General features: G+C 39.2%; 1 protein-coding gene across 1 annotated transcript in view; it reads left to right on the top strand.

The window, feature by feature from the left end:
- The first annotated feature begins 81 nt into the window (after positions 1-81).
- The window catches only part of SLC9A4 (solute carrier family 9 member A4), a 34,696-nt gene continuing 14,867 nt past the window's right edge, over positions 82-19,910 (top strand). Inside the window, exons 1-7 of the mRNA XM_010394691.4 lie at positions 82-415; positions 2,598-3,061; positions 8,497-8,756; positions 11,810-12,027; positions 15,547-15,749; positions 16,901-16,987; positions 18,196-18,266. Coding sequence (XP_010392993.3) covers positions 106-415; positions 2,598-3,061; positions 8,497-8,756; positions 11,810-12,027; positions 15,547-15,749; positions 16,901-16,987; positions 18,196-18,266 — 1,613 coding nt within the window. The 5' untranslated portion in view covers positions 82-105. The remainder of the gene's footprint in view (positions 416-2,597; positions 3,062-8,496; positions 8,757-11,809; positions 12,028-15,546; positions 15,750-16,900; positions 16,988-18,195; positions 18,267-19,910) is intronic.

Genomic DNA, 19,910 nt, shown 5'->3' on the forward strand with positions numbered 1-19,910 from the left:
AGGACTATAAAATGACCTCTAAAAGGCAGATAAAAGAGCCCTGAGAAAGAAGCGGCTGTGGCTGTGGGCAGCGTGAATCAGCAGAAGGGACAGTAGCACACCTTCATGCACCCACTATATGCTAAATCTGTAATAAAGTCGTCACAGCCCAATATGGGCTCTACCACGCTTGCACATGCAAAGCTTTCCAACCTGCTTCTGTTGCTGTTGAGTGTGGCATCCTGCTCTGCTTCTGCTAATGTGGATGAGCCCAGCTTGGGCAAGAGGTCCTTGCCTCACTATGAACCTGATTCCAGTGGTGCTTTTGGTTCCTCACAAGACACAAGGCTACATGTTCTCACACTGGACTATGACTATGTGCAAATTCCCTATGAAGTTACCCTTTGGATCCTCCTTGCCTCTTTTGCAAAAATAGGTAAGTAGAAAATGGGGTCTCGGGTCCTCCTATCTTGGAAAGAAGTTAAAAAAGTACAATGTAACCAAGTAACTTTCATTCATTTTGTAGCTGGGATTGATTTTACAGTGTCTGTTCTCAAAAGAACAACTGTGTTCATTACCATGGCAATGCCAAAATTCCACCTTAAAATGATTCCATCCTACTTCAGTTAACGTATGACCTCTAACCTTCATGTCTCTTGGATTCTGAGTAGTAAGTAGCAACAGATCTCCCTGACACAGTGCTGTCCACTCATTTTTCTAGTCCTTATACATCACAAGATGCTGGAATTTGCAACCTGACACAGCTGCAGAAATCAGTTACACCAGACTGAGAGTTCAAGTGTATTGAATTTTGAGGAGAAAGTGTAAAGAATTCTTCCTTTGTGTGAATAAGAGGAAACATTTCCCTCTGAGTCTTTGTTTTACATATTTGCTCTTTCAAGTTTGTGTGAAAAGTAATACCAGAGGAGAGAGACTGAGAGTCTCTGAGGGTGTGGATCATCAGAGATGCAGGCTAAGTACCTTTTGAATACACACCAATGCATCTAGCTTCTATTAGAGCTCCATGTGGGTATCTGAATGGGAAAAGACAATTCATGGAGCAGTAATTACAGTAGGGACTGCAATTAACATGGCAAAAAAGCTCATCATACCTTACACATTTTCATAACTGGACTTAAATTATTTTGACCATTCAAAAGTAATGCAGCAATATCAAATAAATGAAGAAGATAGTAATAATGCGAAGAGTTGCACACATAAAATCTCCCTTTTCTTTTGATCTTTCTGTAGGATTTTCAAACATTTCTTTAGAACAGACTCATAGGTGAGACTGATGTTTTTCTGGAGGTGGCCTGAAGATAAACATTTTTCATGTCATAGTCACCCAGCTGACAAAAATCATTACCACTAACCATAATTTGCCAGTTTCATTATAGCTGATGCCCTCAATCCAATTCCAAAAAATGTCTTCACTGATAACATAACAATCAAAATTTTCACAAATAAAATTTGTTATGGCATCAGCAGAGTGTGTTAACAGTAAACATATTGACCAAATTCTTTATTTGTCATCCATAAAATCATAGGACTTAACATATGGCACATCTACACAATATTCTTGTTTTGAACAAGAAATAGATACTTTAGAAGAACTGTGTGGTGCCTCCCAGATGGACCTGTTACTTTTACTGTGAGTTTTCAAATAATATTATTTCTGATGAAAAGTGTGGAGCTGTTAATTTCAAATATAATTAGATGAAAGAGTTAGTCAGAATAATCCGGTTACCCAGGGAAGAAGATTTCCAAACTGTTAAAGTTTTCAGTGTTTTATTCAGGTATGATCTTCTTTCTGGATTTCAAGATTTAAGGGTGGAAAAAAGTTCCAAGATCTTAAAAGGCAGAACAATCCCCTTATTCTGGCAGAAGACTTGAAAATGATTTTTTAAATTAAAAGGCGAATGAGTGGATTTATAATATTAACATACTTCTTGATTTTAAAAAAAAAAAAAAGTGTCCTAAAAACCCATTGAAAATTTCATAAAAATATTTTTATATTCCTTTGTGTTTGAAGTCTGATAATTCAAGGATCACAGAAATACAGTCATGGCAGAGCCTTCTAGAGCTGCAAGATGAAATCTGAGCTAGCTTCAAGCATGGGGTCACTGACATTGGATTTAAAGGTTTCTTAGTCTTCCTCATTCTCATTCTTTCAAATTTAAAAAAAATCCTGACATTTGTTGTACAGGCACCTCTCACTCACGATATGATCACACAGTTCCTTGTATAGTGACTAGATGAGCCAGTAGCAGGTGGGAAGTCAGGATTCTTGGAGAATATGTTCCTTCCAAATTGTGGAGGATCTTTTCAAAGAGGTTTCTGCCTTTCCAAAAGTGAAGCTTAAGCTCAGACATGCTCGCTCAGAAATCAGGAGCTGGGCAGCAGGAAAAAAAGAAATTCAGGGTCAAACTCTTGCCCTGCTTTAGTGATAGAAGTGTGGGAATGTTTAGTTTTGAAAGGAAGAGTACTGTCTGTTTTTACCTTCATAATCCTTAGAGCAAAACCTGCCTGGCTGAAGACAAAGTGTTCAAATGGAGGCAAGACAATTGTGTGACATCAGGTAATTTAAACTTGAATAATCTCCAAATGTTTTATTCAAGGTTTCCATATCTATCACCGATTACCAAGACTTATGCCTGAAAGCTGCATCCTGATTGCCATTGGAGCACTAGTAGGAGCAATCATCTTTGCCTCCCATCACAAATCTCCACCAGTGATGAACACTAGTATTTACTTCCTGTATCTCCTTCCCCCTATTGTCCTGGAGGAGGGTTATTTCATGCCAACTCGACCATTTTTTGAAAACTTTGGATCCATTCTTTGGTGGTCTGTTCTGGGAGCTCTGCTAAACTCATTTGGTATTGGCCTCTCCCTCTATGGAGTCTGCCAGATCGAAGCCTTTGGCCTGACTGACCTGAACCTGCTGCAGAACCTGCTCTTTGGCAGCATGATTTCAGCAGTGGATCCCGTGGCAGCTCTGGTAGTTTTTGAAGAAGCCTCCGTTAATGAGCAGCTTTACATGATGATCTTTGGAGAGTCATTGCTAAATGATGGCATAACTGTGGTGAGTTTCTTTCCACTCCTTGTTTTCCCCTCTTTGTACTCATGTGGCTTGCAGGGTTACTGGGCACAGGGCAAGAACAGCTCAAAGGAGATCCTAATACATTATTTATTTTATGAATACTCCACTCAATTGCACACAAGGGATTTTAATATATGCAAAAATTACATCTTATATTACCACTTTCAAAAGCATGTATTTTAGAGCTGCCAGAAGAGGGAAATATGCGTATGAGATGTGCACTTGCATTCACTGAAGTGAATGGATAAGCTACAGCTGATTTTCCTCGTAGGATAGGTGTAGGACCTTGGAATGTTCTTGACATTGTACAAGCAAATGAATAGAAAATTGTACTGCTTAAAGACTGAAGGCGGCAAGGGTAGAAATACAGGAGACTCTGCTTTCTCACATACCTGAGAGAGTCCTCTGGAAAAAAATAAAAGGCAAGCCAGATGTGGACAACCTCTAGAGGCTACACTCTGTCCTCCAGCCCTTTCTAGAAATTTCACCAGAGACCTTAGTCAGGAATTCAAAATGCCACTAATATCTTCACACAACTGTTTCTATCAGTAAAAAAATTGACATCTGACAAATGTTTGCCTTTTTTAGCTGTCTTGTCATAAATATCCAGAAACAACGTTTCCTGAATAAGAGAGATTTTGTTTGGTTGATTGGGTTTTTGTTGTTGTTGTTTTTTTCTTTTTAAAAGGTAAAGAGTTTTACAGAGCTCCTTTCGCTAATATTTTTCCCTCTATCTCATTAGTTCTGCTAAAATTGGAGCAACCTGAAATTCTAGCTGTAAGCATAGGTGACAAGAACATTTAAAACATATGTTTTTCAAGGAAGAAATTTCAAGCAGGACGTTTATTGCTCAGAAACCAACAGGACTGCTCATGTGGTACAAGTTAATGGCAGGTTCAGGAGTTTCACTAGATAAGATCTTTACAGAATTTAAATCACAGGAATCTAAACCACATAAAAACTATTCAGATACTGCTATACATGAGGTACAGCCCAACTCGGACTTGTAAAATCTGTACAGAGTTCACTGCTGAAAGGCTTCATGGGAGAGGTGCAGTTTATGAGTATCGAGAAAAGAAAAAGGAACAAAGTAACTTCTTGCAGCCACAGCCTATTGATCATAAATCCTTCTTCTTGGTGATCAGAGATACAGGGCTGATGTAGAACTAAGGGACAAGTGTAATTTAATTTTCATGCAAACTACATGGGCGCTACAGGTGTAACAGAAAAATCCCCACTGCATCTATTACTTACACTTTTTGGTTTCCTCAAAAACAGACCTCAAAAATGTAATACCTCTTTTTCATACTGGAAGAGCTTGTTTCATGCTTTTTTTTGATGGGCTCGCTACCTTCCCTTTCCTTTTCTCCCAGATGTTTATGGTGCAGGTCCAACTCCTGATGGTATTTACCTGAGCTTCCAGTCAGGATCCTGTTAGAGTACAAATGTGCAGTGACAGAAAGCCTTTTAAAACAGCAGACTTAGGCACTCCTCAGCAGCACTGGGTGTGTTAGTAAATGAGATGAAAGGGATATGTTGGGTCCACCACTGAGAGTTCCCATTGCCCCACACACTCTCATCTTTGGGGCTCATCTCAGAGCAGCTGTGTTGCCATCAGTTTGTCAGCTCCTGCTATTGCATCTCTGTATCAACCACCACTCATCCCCTTTCTGGGCATTTGAGTTTTCAAAATCTCTACCTGGCTTCACGGTTAAGAACACTGAAGTATTTGTCACCTGAATGGAGCCCAGTAGGTGACTTTCCCCTCTCTGATATCCCACTTACTTTTTTCAAGACTTTAAAACTATTTATCTCAGGTGTCTTCTCTTACCATTTCCTTCTCTTTCTCTCTTAACAGTTTCATTTGCTCTAACTGTTTAAAAAAGATAGTATCACCAAGATACATTAAGCATACATATCTTTTTATTGTTTTAATACAAATATCCCCTGGTTCTCTCCAGCCAGCTTATCAGCTTGAACATTTTTTCCCCAGCAGGAAAAACTGGTATGAGTTTTGTTGAACTTGTGTGTTACATTTGAGGAAACAATAGCTCTGTCTTCTATATTTAGTTCAATATCCTGGTATATATAAAAAAAATGGCAAAATAACAGACTGTAGAATTAGAATTATAATCTAGAAGTTAGGACTTTGCCTTAAGGGGCTGGGAGAAAAATGGGTAATTTACCCTGTCTACACATTGGTACCTTTTCCTATTCCCCTCAGTAGGGCCATATCCGTGGATGGAACAAGAAGGGTCCAAATCCTGTTAATTGCTTCTTTCCCCACTTACTTCTGAGTGGTCTGCTAGTATCAGAATAGTTCAGACAGCAACGGGTCTGGACCTAGGATTCATCATACATTAGTGGAGTTTCAAAGCCCTGTTCAAAAAAGTGTAGTAAATCCAGTGCAGATCTTATTCAAATCTGAACTCGGGTAGAATACCCTGATTTTGCTGTGAATTTGTGCTTCAGGTATCTGAAGCTCTGCTCCCACATATACACAGATAATTTTGTTTCTAAAGAGGAGCTGAGAACCTGTATGCACCAGGAAATGGAATATTCTCTTACTGCTTAGTCTCTGAGGCTTGATTTTAGAAATACTGAGAACACCTATATATCATGCTGTATTCAAAATGAGTGACAGAGACTATATTCTCTAATGGAACACTCTCTTCTTTGTATGCAGCAGAACAGTTAAGTCTAATACATGTTGAAGACCTAAGTAAAATTATTCTTTTATTTGAGGAGACTTGAAACTTCCTCTTTGATGTCACTGAGAAAGACTTTGACCACTGTTTTGGGTGCCAGGAAGGATGATGGAGATATTCTCTGCTCCCACTGTAAAAGTTGTTCCACTGTGCTTACAGTAAAACTAACTACAGTGGTCAGAAATAATTATCAGGGTAGTAAGAAAGAATTATCAAGAAAGTCTGTGTTGCTGGTTAAGGCAGTCAGTTGCGAATCTTTTCTTCCAGTGCTTCTGATGTGGGTGGTATGTGCAGTAATTGTACAGAGACACCTGGAGCATGGAGCAGTCCCTGCGGAGTCCCCTGTGGCAACAGTGTCATGCTCTCTCTTCCTCTCCCTGGCTCTAAGAGCTGCCCAGTGGTACAAAATCCTCTCCAAACAACCCAAAGAATGATGTTCTCAGTCTTGCTACATGACACCATTATCAATCCATCCTTTCTTTTTGTGTGAGCAAAAGCCTCCTAATCTGATTCAGGCTTTCCTAATATGAAAAGAAGTCTAGTATTCCATTTACTGGCATAAACACTGCAATGTAACTTAGCTGATCCTTACTTATATGACACAGTGCATGTTGTGGTACAGAACAATTTACTCCCACAAAGCATGTTACAAAAGAAAAAAGGAAATTATGTCATATTTCCATAGCTTCCATTTTGATGCCAAGTCAGTTAAATCATATAGACACTTTAGGAACTAAAAAAGAGAAAAAAATTTCTTGTTAAGTCATTTGCTGAGAATAACTTTCTTTCTTCATAAGTCAGCAATAGATGCGTTTATAAAGAATGACAAGTCTTAGGAAGAGGTCAAAGTCTACAAGAAAGGGAAACAGAGAGAAAACAGGCTCTGAAATTAAAAGCTATAAGGTAGGTAGGGTGAGGTTTGCTTACTGTGGAGCCATGAACCCTCTTTTCCTTATCTGCCGCTGAAGAGCCAAATTTCATACACTGGCATTAGGAAAAAGTAGTTCTGGGTATTTTCTTAAATGAAATATTTTGTTTGGCTTTGTCTGTCTCCCCGAACTATTAGCAGTGAGCCTCCTGAAGAACAGACTGTGTGACAGCTCAAGGTTATATGTCCCCAGCAGCAATTTAAGATTAGATAGTAGCTGAGCAGTAATTATTATCCTAATGAGCTTGACTCTTCTACCTGCAAATACCTGCTTTAGTCTTCTTAATAACCTTCTGGAATTAACTAGATGAAGAAGAAGGACCAAAGAAAACCATAAAATGCAAATTACTTTGGTCTATTTATTGTTTTTGAACTAATGCTTTAATGCAACATCTTTGGAGAGCTGGTGTCTTTAGTTGTTTATCAAATTCTCTTTGAAACTGAAAGGTCACTTTCATGTGTTACACATGCACTGTAAACAGATCTGACAGGACTTAATATTAACTGATTGTCAACAACCTCTAAGGCCTTTTTATTACTACACCACTCATTACTCTGGAAATTTTCTATTAATTTCTAAAAGATGAATGAAAGTGAAATATGCTTAAAATTTTTCATTAACAGTTTCTGCAGAATAGAAATTATTGATAATAGAAGTATGGTAAAGTTTTCTGCTCTAAAGACATTTTCTTTACAGACCAAATTATAAAATACATTATATAAAATTTTAATTTGAATTCAATTCAATCTTTCTTCTAATCTGATATTTTCTTTTAATTTTTGTAATTTCAAGATTTCTAGTCAAAATGTGTATAAGTACAGGGTCCTTAGAACATTTAGAGTGTCACAGTATTTGGTTCTTACTTTGAGATTGTTCTCTGGGGAGGTGATTAAGTGGCATCAAACTCCAAATATATGATGATAGAGAAGCTTTATTTATCTATCTAGAGACAATATGAAACTGAGGCTACCCCCTTCCCTTCCCTTCCCTTCCCTTCCCTTCCCTTCCCTTCCCTTCCCTTCCCTTCCCTTCCCTTCCCTTCCCTTCCCTTCCCTTCCCTTCCTTCCCTTCCCTTCCCTTCCCCTTCCCTTCCCTTCCCTTCCCTTCCCTTCCCTTCCCTTCCCTTCCCTTCCCTTCCTTCCCTTCCCTTCCCTTCCCTTCCCTTCCCTTCCCTTCCCTTCCCTTCCCTTCCCTTCCCTTCCCTTCCCTTCCCTTCCCTTCCCTTCCCTTCCCTTCCCTTTGTCAAGTGCCATTGCAAAACATGTAACATTCGTGAGTCCATCCAATGAAGTTTGTCCAGTCTACTGATCCTATAGACAACCTAAATGGGATTTAAATCAAATGGGTGATTCTTAGTCCCTGCCCTGCCCCATCCTGAGTCAGAAGGAGAATGCGGAGGGTAGAGCCTGGGGCTGTCAAGGTACATGGCTGGGCTTTTAAATTCTGATACAAAGACCAAAACTTAAATTTACCTTCAGAAAACAAACAAACAAAAGACTATTTTTTTATTATTCAGTGGCATGTGGTCCCACAGTAATTTACTTCTATTCCACAGCCATTTACCCTTCTTTTTTTTCTCTTTTTCAGGACACTTAACAGACTCTTACTTCTGGGACTTGTTAAGAACAATCTGAGATTTCAATTGTTACTTTGCTGATATGTCTAATGCAATTTCAGGCATACAAAGACACAGACACACACAATGTTTCACCTACGAAATGAGTAAACCTGCCAGGTTCAGAAGCATGCCTGACTGCTTTCTTCTTCTTTTCACATGTAGGTTTTATATAACATCTTCATCGCCTTCACCCAGATGCACAGGTATGAAGAAATTGAATCCATCGATATCTTTGCTGGCTTTGCTCGCTTCTTCGTGGTGGGGCTGGGTGGAGTCTTGTTTGGCATTGTATTTGGATTTGTCTCAGCATTCATGACTCGTTTCACCCACAACGTCTCTTCAATCGAACCACTGCTGGTCTTCATGTTCAGCTACCTGTCATACTTGTCTGCTGAAACCCTTTACATCTCTGGCATTTTGGCGTGAGTATTCCTTTCGCCTTTTTGGATGATGTCTTGGAGGAAGTGGCATTGCTTTTTGGTGGTTTGCTCAAGGCTGGTACAACGCAGCCTCAGAGAGGGAGTGGACAGCTTCTTAGATATCTGTAAAATGCAGTGGTAACTAGGAAAATCAAACCCACAGTCAGTGCAGGCACAGGTATGCTACCAAGGAACATTGGTGAAAGTACTGCCAGTTGTGGGTAAAGTGGCCAGTGCTGCCACCATCTGTCTGTGATCTCTGATAAGATCAACAGCAGGAGAGAATGATTTGTTAATACAGCAGTTTATCTGCATTTATTTCTAAGCAGTTTCACAATCAGATTATAAGAGAGACATAAGAGTATGAAAAACCTAAGAAAGAACACCTGAGTTCTTTGTGAACTTCAGCTCTAACACAATTTAATGGAACTACATTACATTTGAACAGCATCACTGGGATTGAAACTGGGCAAAACCAGGCGAAAGAGAACATCACCTACCCTTGCATGCTTACAGCCATGTATATGAATATTGACAATCATATTTTTTTGTGGTCAGGATAGCTTGATACTGCTGTAATGCTGGGGACATGTTCCTCAAAGTATGTGATGGTGTGGGTGTCTGATGCAGAAAGAAAGCTGGCAGGTTCTTGACTGGAGTAAATTCAGAGAGGATGAGAATTGTGGGAAGGAAAGAGGATGGCAGCAGGAAAGGAGCTGGAAGAGAAAGGAAGGAATAGGGATGGAAGTGAGAGACTTAAGGAGAAAACTGCTGTCAAGTGAGTTTCAAGGATACCACACCAAACAGCCCATCTGCAGGGTAAAGCATAAAGAGATGGGAAACTATGTTGCTAAATGCCCCAGCTGGTGCTGCTGGCTGCCGTAGGCTCAGCGCACAGCTGGTGGGTAGCAGCAGCTTTGCATGGCCTGTACTGGCTCTGAGCTTTCATGATGGGTCTTGGAGGACCTCATGTTCCAGAAAGTGTTTCCCTTTATAGAGGAAAAACCAGTTTAAACTTAACAAGTACAAGCATATGGCTGCTGATGACCAGACAGCTGCATGTACTCACCTCAACTTGTGAAGCTGATTTCACAGAATCACAGAATGGTTTGGATTGGAATGGACACTTAAAGGCCATCTAGTCCAATGCCCTGGCAATGTGCAGGGACATCTTCAGCTAGATCAGGTTGTTCAGAGCCCTGTCCAAACTGGCCTTGAACGTTTTCATAGGTGGGACATCCGCCTCCATTCTGGGCAACATGTACCAGTGCTTCACCACTCTCATTGTAAAAAAGTTTTTCCTTATATCTAGTCTAAATCTACCAAAATCTTTTAGTTTAAACCCATTATCCCCTGTCATTTTGCAATAGGTGTGACTAAAAAGTTTGTCCCCATCTTTCTTATAGGCTTCTTTTAAATGTCAAAAGATTGAGATAAGGTGTTCCTGAAACCTTCTCTAGGCTGAAGAATCCCAGGTTGTTCAGGTTCAGAGCAGAATTGCCTTTGTAAAAACAAAGCAGGATGGCCCTGGGAAGCAGTATTTGAATATTTAAACATTAAATAAGTAGTTAGTCAGGATATAGATTATCTTGAACAATTAGACAAAGCAGATGAGCCTTGTGCTATGTTTTGTATATCCAACACGTATACTCAGATTGAGGTGACTGGCAACTTTCTTTGAGCAGGATTAGATCTACTATGCAGTGAGCACTAATACCATGTAGACCCTTTCCTACCTGCACTGCCCAAAATACTGCTTCCCTGCCTGCTCCTTGCACTAGACTACATAGCTCTTTATTTCTTTCACTTCTTATTTTCATTAGAGTTCTGAAATTATTAGTAATATAAGAATGTTAATATAATTGGGATTTATTATTCTTACTGCTTCATTAAGGAAATTATTGCTTGTTTTAGAGATGGGAACTTATTGTCACCTTTCTGAATTATTGAGGATTCATTCATTTTTCACTTGGATCATGAAAGTCTATTATGTATGTGTATCTGAAAGTCAACAGTATTAATCATTAATGCCTAATGGCCTTGTCTTGGAGTGTCCTTGGACATGCTAAATGACTCAGCTCCACCAGGATACCCTTGAGATTTCTTCAGCGGAAATTAAATGAGCAGAAACTAGAGAAAGGTTATTTAATAAAGAGTCATCATTCTCTGAATTCACAAGTTTGGAAAAATGTCATTACAAGAAACCCCAAAAGACTAAAATCATATCAGTAGAAACTAGATAGGTGATGGAATATGTTACTAGCATAGCACTCAATCTGTACTACCTATGGAAATGCAAAGGGGAAAAGGGAATCCCCTTCAGTAGGGCTGATCAAAGACTGCTCCTCCATGTGATTGTCACCAGCATCTGTGCTGGGTGGCTGCTGATTCCTCTGAAACAGGCTCTAGTCTTCATTAACAGTGAAGAAGTGGAAAACATCCCTTTGCTTCTATAGGCACATTCCCCATGCCCTAGGTAACTAAAGGGAGAAGGACACCTTTGTAGGTTAATTGAACTTTCTCCTGCTGTGGTTGGAGAGTCCTGAAGCTTGCCCTGGCACTGCTGATATGGCAGCCAGCTGCTGGGGAGCCATGGGAGCTTTGGCCCTGGCATGGGACTACCATGGTCTGCCGCTACCACCTCACGGGAGACTATCACTAAGAGGCAGGTTCTGTCTGTCTAACTGATCACCTGTAGGCTGGTACAAAACACAACCTGCCTGCTGTTTGAGACAAATATTTGGTGCTTGGTGGCTCCATGTTAGGCATTCAGGATAAAATGGACTTTGAACTGGAATGTGATACCCTCACTTCCTTGTCAGGAAGGTTGATTAGTTTTCTTCCTTTATCCTGCATGTAAAACAGATTTGTAAACCTGAATGAAGATGCTTTTCTATCCTATGAAATAGCTGAAGTTACTGAAAAAAAAAAATGCTCCTTGTTATGATGAAGGTCAGAATCTGGTGATGGAGAGTGCTGGTAATGATGGCTGATGTTGTCCTTAACTGAAAAGAAGAAGGGGTTGTGGCTGATCTCTGATGTTTTGCTTGATACAGGATGACAGCATGTGCAGTGACAATGAAAAAATATGTGGAGGAGAATGTTTCCCAGAATTCTTATACCACAATAAAATATTTCATGAAGATGCTAAGCAGCATCAGTGAGACCCTGATTTTTGTGTTCATGGGAGTGTCTACAGTGGGGAAAAACCATGAATGGAACTGGGCCTTCATTTGCTTCACTCTGCTCTTCTGCCTCATTTGGCGGACACTGAGTAAGTCAGCTTTTGCAGACAACCTTCTCTGCACCTCTGAGATAAACTCTTTTTACAAAGTTGTGTTAAAAAAGCCTGTGGGGCAGGCACAACTTTTTTAACAACAAATTTACTAGGTTTATATTAGTGACAAGAAAAATTCACAAATCTACACACAGAGAAAAGGGGAAAAAAGCCCCACACAAACCTGAATGCCAGTCTCTAAGCACAGACTTTACGTTCAGGTGAAAATTGAATTTTTTAAGCAAAATTAAAATATTATCATGGTTATGCATGTTTAGGTGAAAATGGAATTTGTTAAGCAAAATTAAAATATTATCATGGTTATACTTATAGAGATGTTTATATCTTAATTTACTATATGCCCTTGGGTAAGTGAGCCTCATAATGATTTCATCACACACTATCATTAACTTACTAATTAGATAATGTATATCATCAAAATTCTAGTACTGTAACACTACAGGTCCTGGGCTGGGAATGCTAGAGATATACAAAAAGAGGGAAGGTGAAAATTAGCACTGATAGATAACTAAAGAGGGACTTACACCACATGTAAGCCAACCACACTATGCTACTGCTCCTCACAAGTCAAGTCGGAAGTTTTAAACTGCCCATGTGAAATGACTCAATTTTGCACATGCTATGTCCCATTCCTGCAAAGGTCTCCTACTCCGGACCTTTGAGACTGGGATTCCTCTAGCATGGGCAAGGCGGTTTATAGATAATGTCAGATGAGTTGTGGGACACAGTTTCTCATCTTCTCCTAATGTCCAGGATGGGTTGAAAGTAATGTTGAAAAGGGAGAAGCAATAAGGAGGCTGGTGGTTGGTGTTCTGGAGGTGGCAGCAGTCCTTGTACACTTCTCTTAAAAGCTGCCCTTGTGGCTTTTAACCAGTTCACTGCAACAGTGGAAGCAGAGAGGCAACACATTGCCAGCTTCTCCCTCATCTACTGGTACTGTCCTGCTAAACTTTCTAGACAACACAAGAAAAGAAGGAATGGTCTGCTGGGTCAGACTAACCCTCTAGTGCTGTCTTCAAGAGACCATGCAGGAGATGCTAATTTTTGTAAGGGTAATTTATAATTTTAAAGAAAATTAAGAAAATCCAATTATTCTATCTGGTGGCCTTGGAGGAGATATTCCGAACACTGAAATTTAAGCTAACAACATTGGCTAAGTTAGCACTTTAGTTCCTCCATGATTCATTTTTAGTCAAAGGACTATAATGTGGGGAAGAATTCTATATTGGGCACCTGTCACCACCTCCTTCAGCCACCAGCCCCTGTCTATAATCCCTTTAGAGCCAGAGCTGGTGGCTAATGGCACCCTATGGGGCTCGGTACAGAGACCAACATATTTTTAGTCTTCCTTAATGAGCTGGAGGAAGGAATGAAGTGCACACCAAGCGACTTTGTGGCTGACAGAAAACTGCAGGGAGTAGTTAATATTCTGGATGGCTTCCATTCAAAACGACCTGTACAGGCTGAGAAATGGACTGACAGAAGGCTCATGAAGTTCAAGAAGAGCACATGCAAGGACTTGTGTGTTGGAGTAACTTCATACACCCGTATAGGCTTGGAGTCTTGTAAACAGCTCTGCAGAAAAGTCCTGGTCTGATAGACAGCAAGTTGAACACAAGCCAGAATTATGTCCTTATGACAAAGAAGTCGGCCACGTCCTGGGCTACATTAGCAAGTGTGTAGCCAGAAGGTCCAGCAAAATGTTTCTTACTCACTCTTCAGCACTGGTGGAAATGCGTGCTGCCTTCAGCATGCTCTCTCCAGTTCTGGGCTCCCCAGCATATGAAGAACAGGATTGTTCTGGACCAAGTGCAATAGAGGCCACCAACCTGGTCAGAGGCTGGGGAACTGGATGTATGAGGAATTTTTGGGAGTGCTGAGTCTGCAGCCCGGGGAAGATCAGGCACAAGATCTGATTAGCTCTGCTTTGAGTAGGGACTAGAATAGATGAGTAGATGAACTCCAAAGTTATTTTCCAGCCTACAGTACAGATTCAAACATTTGGGACCAGACAAGTGTTGGCATCAAACATCTGAGATTAAAGTCCTATTTCTTAAATCTCTTAGACTGCTTATCCCTCAGTCAAAAAGAATACCAAAGCAGGAAGAAGGTGATGGTTTGACCCACAAAGCCAATATACCTTTCAAGACCTTTGGCTTTTAAGTCTGGGAACCCTGGAGGAAGACATTGAACAGAAGAAAATGAGAAAAGGGGAAATCTGTGAAGCTTTGAGTATGTGCATCTGAACAACTTTATTATACAGGGAAGGCACAAGCAGCAAGCAGTACAGGTGATATGATCCCTGTGGGTTGACAGCAAAAAGAAAGTAATTACATATTTTCTTGCTATATCTGGACCAAGTGTGGCCTGTAAATTTTTAAAGGCTTGCTTTCCATTTTGAAATATCCTTCCAATCAAGGGAAAATCAGTGCTCTCCTGATATAAAAGCTGTTTTCCAGCCACATGTCCATCCTTCTCTCAGACACCAAGGGGAGTGCTAGAGCTTTCCAGAGGATGGCCAAAATATTTTCTGCTAAATTTGTGTTTTAAAATGATTACATCATTTTCTCTGAAGCTTGAATAAAGTAAAGAGAATTGGCCTGAGGGTGATACCTCACATATGCCGTTTCAGTCTGAGTACCTGATGTCTAGCATAGTTATAAGTTGCCAAAAAAGCTCTTGCGTAAAGTGGTATTCAGCAACCTACATAACAGGATACTGCTACTGGCTTTACCTCTAATAATCTGAATATATCAGAGACAGCTGTGTAAAATAACACCAGTAATTATCAGCATTTGTCAGCTTTTAAGTCAGTAATTTAATGGTTTCCACATAAATCATAGGATACATATTTCTTATGGAAGATGAAGAAGATTGAGTAAATCAAAGGAACAGCTAAAAGTGCCCTAGAAAGAAAAGTTGCAGTCCTTAGACAGCTTCAGACTCTCTATTAATTTTAAAATTTTATTAAAACTAAAATGAAATTTGAGAAATAAACAAAGAATTAGAGACACAATAAGCCCGAGGATTAAAAATTAAAATGCTGTTACTCTTTGTCTTTCAGTGAACCTGTCCACAGGAGTTGTTGGTAAAGCACTGTTCAAACACTTTAGGCAGATTCTGTGCAGAAGGCAGGAAACATCGCAAGGGAAGGCACAGGAAAAACTCTCAACCAGTCATTTTTCTTGTCTCCAGAACATTTTGGAGAAAACTATGGAACATAAATATAGGAAGTAAATATTTTCCCCTAATCTCTCTTCTAAACTGCATTAATGAATTTAAATCCTGAAGCCGTTAGGAACCACAGTATTTTATAGGAGATATTTCACACAAGCCAACTTCAGCAGTTGGTCAAAGAGGAGCTGCAAGAAACCAAAACTGAAAAAAACATGGGCTGTCAACAGCTCCCCAAGCCAAGACATTGTTTTGCTTTTAATATTTAATATTTTCTTTTTCTTCTTGATCAATAATAGCTGCGGATTTTTCCCTTCCTAGGTGTCTTTGCTCTCTTCTACATCAGTAACAAGTTCCGGACATATCCCTTCACCTTCAAAGACCAGCTCATTATTTCTTACAGCGGCCTCCGAGGAGCCAGCAGCTTCTCTCTTGCATTCTTGCTTCCAGTGAATCTCTTCCCCAGAAAAAATCTATTCATCACTGCAACTCTTGTGGTTATATATTTCACTGTGTTCATCCAAGTACGTATATTCCTTAATGGATAACCTTCATGTAATCAAGGTGACTGAAAGCTTCCTAGTTAAATTGTGTTGAATTTACTCTTAGGCTAGGACAAGTTATTGCATTTTAGGGCCAGATTTAGCACTGCACTGTGTAATTAGCCTTCTTAGGGCTTTTAGATATTACAAAAATTCTCTATTGAAAACATGTATCTTCTAAAATATTCAGGGGAGAGGGCACTTGGTGTCCAAAATTGCTTATGTTCATTCCCTATGCATTTCCCGGTGCTTCCAATTTAATAAGTATTTTAACTTTACATTTCAGGGCTGATTCATCCTTTATTAGTGATGTATCTCAAACTGATCAGAAAACAGTATGCCTGTTCTATGATGGATTTTGAATTTTATACTTTTATCTTTGTCTGTGTTGGAGACCAAACACAAATATTTTGAAATCCTTTGTAAAAGCATATTAAAAAAACCCCAAGTTAATAAGTCACATTTTTAAGTAGAGGTGTCTACTTTAGATATTTGGGTTATTCCACCTTGCTTACTGCTGTAGCTGGAAGAACTGAAACTTCTAGAGAATGTGCATCCCATATATTGTATTTTCCAATACCAAGGTCTCAGATCATCTAGGGTGCCAATGGGGCACTATGCACTTATGATAAGAAAGGCACTTAGGTTCCACCAGAATGTTTCAGAAAAAACCAATTTGTTTCTATTTTGCCTTTTAAAATGGTTTTCTGTAGCAGTGCAGTAAAGAAAGAAGAAAATCTGAAAGCTGTTTCTAAGTGAAAAACCCCTGGAATATTTAATACTGAAAATGTTGAAGTAAATGGATTCATTTACCAAAATGAAAAAAGAAAAAGATTGCAAGACCTCACAAAGATAGTATTTTCTTTTAAGTGAGTCCGCTTTTGAAGATGATTGTTAATGAGTCAGTTACTTTACATAATTAGAATATGCCAATAAATATAATCTCACTGAAAAAACCCTTTTTAAACAAAGTTTTTGATTTTTAATTCTCTTCTCTAGCTCTCCATACAAGTAATAGTTCATTTCTGTGCTAAGACACAGCTTTCCTAATTGATTAAAATTATCCTCTTTCACTTTCTTTCTATTTTTGCCTAAAAGATGATTAACAATTCAATTCATTATTCCAAATGCAGGGAATTACAATTGGACCATTGGTCAGATATCTGGATGTTAAAAAGACAAACAAAAAGGAATCTATCAATGAAGAAATTCATGTGAGAGTAAGTTTTTTATATCAGTAGCTGGTATCCCAAAAAGAAGAGAACAGGTATTCCAAAAGAGCTGGGCAGAGCGAGGCACTTGGAAGCCTGGCATTCAGTGGATTTGGACACTCATTACTTTTAAGAATATATGGAGGTAACCCTAGGGGTAATTTTCTAAAATATTGCATCTTATTTATATTCGTATTTACTATCATATTATACTATCACTTCACAAGTGTTGCAGCACAGTAAGTCTCTTATTTACTGGTACTTTGACCATGGGAGGATAGAGACAGAAATGAAATGTTTACAAAATGCACTCACCATCCTTCCCAGCTGGATCAGTCAGAAACATTTTTTGCCAACTTTTGACCATTTCTAGACATACTGAAACCTTAAAAGTCTTTAATCAAGATTTATTGAACTGAGTTGAACCATTGGACTGCGAACTTAGTTTCAAGTTATTCTGAGCAGTGATTTTTTCTCCTCTCAAACATTTACTTCAGTTCTCAAATTACTATTATATAAAATAACAGAAAGTTGCTCTATCTGATTTAACATTATAGAAAAGGTATGTACATTCTTTCATTTCACAACAGGGGATATGTTTGAAATTAACAGAAACGCCGTGCCTTCAAATGAAACACACACAGAGACATTGGCAAAATTAGAGTATCTCAAGTGATTTTGAATTTAAAGTGAATTAAATTCTTACTATTTGAACATTTACACTTAACCTTGCATTTAAAAGCATTCCTTATGACAATATGTCTGTAAAAATTGGCCTTTTTCTGTCTCTATAATGCTAGAAATGCACAAAAAAATTACTGAAAGTAATCATGGTTAGCAATGACCAGTCTCACATCATTCTGCAAATTCCTCAGACACCTTACCAGTCAAAGTGAAAGTGTTGGTACCTGGCCCTGTGCCTCTCCCAGGAAGGTCACACATGCAGAGGGGAAACCTGGTTGACAGAACCAAGAATTTATTTTTTGGGTTCAGCAGACAAAAAGGACCAGGCAATTTTTTGCCTCCATCAAAAAAAAGCCAAGCTGCCACAGTGGGATCTTTGCCTTGATTTTTAGAGAAATGTAGGTTCTTTCAGAATTAACTTACATGCTCCAATAACAAAATAAATCTCAAAATCATGTCAGCAAGTGCGTATATGTGGTAACATTCTTTTTTCACAATGGCCACTTAAAATTTTCCAATTTTTTTTTCTACAGTTGATGGATCATTTGAAGGCTGGTATTGAAGACATATGTGGACATTGGAGTCATTATCAGCTGAGAGATAAGTAAGTATCCCTTACTGCAGTCTAATATAATAAAATATCTATCATGTAAAATATTGTAGGTAAATAGAATAGAAAATTAAAATGCTGGGGTCATGTGCCATATCTCTTTTTTAAAAAGTGAACTCCTGAGTAACCATTAACTCTTGAGAGTCCAGTGCTCATACATTGCCTGCTAAATTCAATCTGCACAAGCAGAAAATAAGCCTTCAGAAAGAAAAACATGGCATGGGAACTCATGCTGCAGACAGCAGCCTGTGTACGTAGCTTTGGTATAAATCTAGGATCCTGGGCAATGCTTCTTTAACTCTGGATTTAGAACATAAGCTACATATGGTGTCAATGCCACACTGACTTTTGCTGTGAGCCTCCATAGCAAATAGGATCCCTTGCTGGTGAGTAGATATTCAGTAATAATCAGTCACCTGTCCTTACAGGTCTTTGCATTCAGTAATATCTAAAATAAGAGTGCTGAAGGGATTGTTTGAATTTAACCATCCAGTAACATAAGCAGATACTCTCGAGCTAGTGCTCACTCAGAAATGCAGGGCCCACCTTGTCTCTTCCATAAGCAGGATGAGGTGGTTTTGTGAAGCTTTGTGGCTCTTCCAAGCACTGTCCAGAAGAGATGAATGTGCTGTTCCCTCTACCTTTTCCCTAAGGGAGCCCTGTGGACATGTGTGGTGTGGCCACCACCAGAGCATGTGAAGGGAAGTAGGGGAAAGACTGATTTTTCTTTCCCCCAAACATCTTATTAGGATCCTGTGGGCTAAAAGTTATCCCTCGTTATCCTAGCTATGCCCAGACTTCCGTGCTGGAATCCTGTCTGACCTTTCAGTACTGGACTCCAGTAATCCAGCCAAGGGTGTCTGCTGGGACACGTGGCAAGTCCTTTCATGACTGGATTTCTCCCTATGGAAACCAGGAATTAACAGTGGGAAGAGGATGACTAGTTTGCACCCAATTCTTGTCCCAGTGGGGAGTAACAATATAATGTACTAGGGCAAACCCCGAAAATAAAAATACCTTTTTGGCTCTGACAGTCCAGAGATAGCTTTAGGACATCCATCTGCTGGGACCACATCACTGTCTGTGCAGTCAATAAACGGAACAAATCTCTGTTGGAGCAGTAAATCCATTGAAATAGCTGCATTTACACATACCTGTGAGTAAATGCTATCTCTTTGTCTCACATCTACCTGATAGCTCTGAAAAGAGAATTTTGCCCAAACTAGCCATAAATGTAGTATTTTGGTTCACAGACAGATTCAAAAAACACACTGTGTCTGAAGACATTTAATGTAAGAAGATTATATGAAAAATAATCCCTAAACCTATCTATGCAACTTTAAAGTTGTGTATCAGAATTAATTACCTAAGTGATGACAATCCAGGAGGCTTTCTGTTACACAGAAAAACATTAAGAGCTCTAATCCCCGTGCAAACATTTGTGTCCCTACCTCTGCTACTAATGAATAAAAAATGGCCTTTGCTAAGGAAAAAAATATACAAATGCTGTAGTACTTTTCCCAGCATTGTGGAGCACCTTACCTTGCTGTGGTAAACTGTTCCTTTGAAAGAAACAGAACTGTTGCTCTGCTGAAAATCTACTGTTGTTCTGCTAAATGTCTGCCTGAAAGCACGTAC

This window comes from Corvus cornix, chromosome 1 (assembly GCF_000738735.6).
Source record: "Corvus cornix cornix isolate S_Up_H32 chromosome 1, ASM73873v5, whole genome shotgun sequence".
NCBI classification, from domain to species: domain Eukaryota; kingdom Metazoa; phylum Chordata; class Aves; order Passeriformes; family Corvidae; genus Corvus; species Corvus cornix.